This window comes from Penaeus monodon, chromosome 32 (genome assembly GCF_015228065.2).
Source record: "Penaeus monodon isolate SGIC_2016 chromosome 32, NSTDA_Pmon_1, whole genome shotgun sequence".
Classification (NCBI taxonomy): Eukaryota; Metazoa; Arthropoda; class Malacostraca; order Decapoda; family Penaeidae; genus Penaeus; species Penaeus monodon.
Window position 1 is genome coordinate 37415448 of NC_051417.1, and position 851 is coordinate 37416298.

Below are 851 nucleotides of genomic sequence, written 5' to 3' on the forward strand. Positions count from 1 at the left end.
AAAATCGGATTCCTCGTTTCACGGACAAGTGTTCGTCGCCAAAGTCCTCCTGACTCTTGTTCATCATCAACTTCCTCTCCTTCAGGATATCGTCGTAAACGCATTGCGTCCCCTTTGTTGAAGTGCGTTCTCCGGCGTCGGCAGATCCTGCGTTTTCCGTATCTTTTTCATTGCGGAAGAGCTGCTCGCTGTATTCCTCGTCGCTTTGGTTGGCCTCGGAGAGCCACTTCGTCTGGTACTCGTAACTTCTCTTTGGTCTCAGGACCAATTGCCTCTCTTCCCGTTTTCTGGCGATTTTCCCTTCCACGCTGCTTATTCCCCTCCCTTTCCTCTCCCTACTCCGCCCGTCACTTGATGCCAAGCTTTCGCCTTCGTGCAGCACCCCCAGGCTCCCTGTTCCCCCGAAGTCACTCGAGCCTTTGAAGCTGGACAACGGTGCGTTGTGGCCGGAGTATTCAACGCGTCCTCTCCCATACACACCTCCTTGTCTCTCGCCTCGCCTCGCTGCGTCGACGGGCCGCGCTAGACCTTCTGGCCCACGCCCGCCGCCTGTGATGTGGCCAAGCCCACTTCCCATGCTGCGACCGCGCCCACCACCACCCTGCTTCCGGCCGTCGTGCCGCTCGTCCACGTGGTTGAGGGAGGCGTAAGGAGTCCACTCGTCCAGGATTCTCTCCATCCTCGTGAGCTCCTCGATGTCGCCCACACTCCGAACGCGGTGATGTGTGTATCCACGCCCACGCCCATACTGCCCCTCATCGTGCGGCCGCCCGAGACTGAACCCGTCGTGGGAGTGCGGCAGGAGGCTGGCGCTGGAGGAGAGCAGTTCGCGCTTGCGCCGTCGTTGCGGG

The 851-nt window shown here is 60.0% G+C and overlaps 1 protein-coding gene across 1 annotated transcript in view; it reads right to left on the reverse strand.

Moving 5' to 3' along the window:
* LOC119593857 overlaps positions 1-851 on the reverse strand; it is a gene marked incomplete in the record, with an annotated part of 2343 nt that overhangs the window by 1371 nt on the left and 121 nt on the right. Inside the window, 1 exon segment of the mRNA XM_037942888.1 lies at positions 1-851. Within this exon segment, the coding sequence (XP_037798816.1) occupies positions 1-851 (851 nt within the window).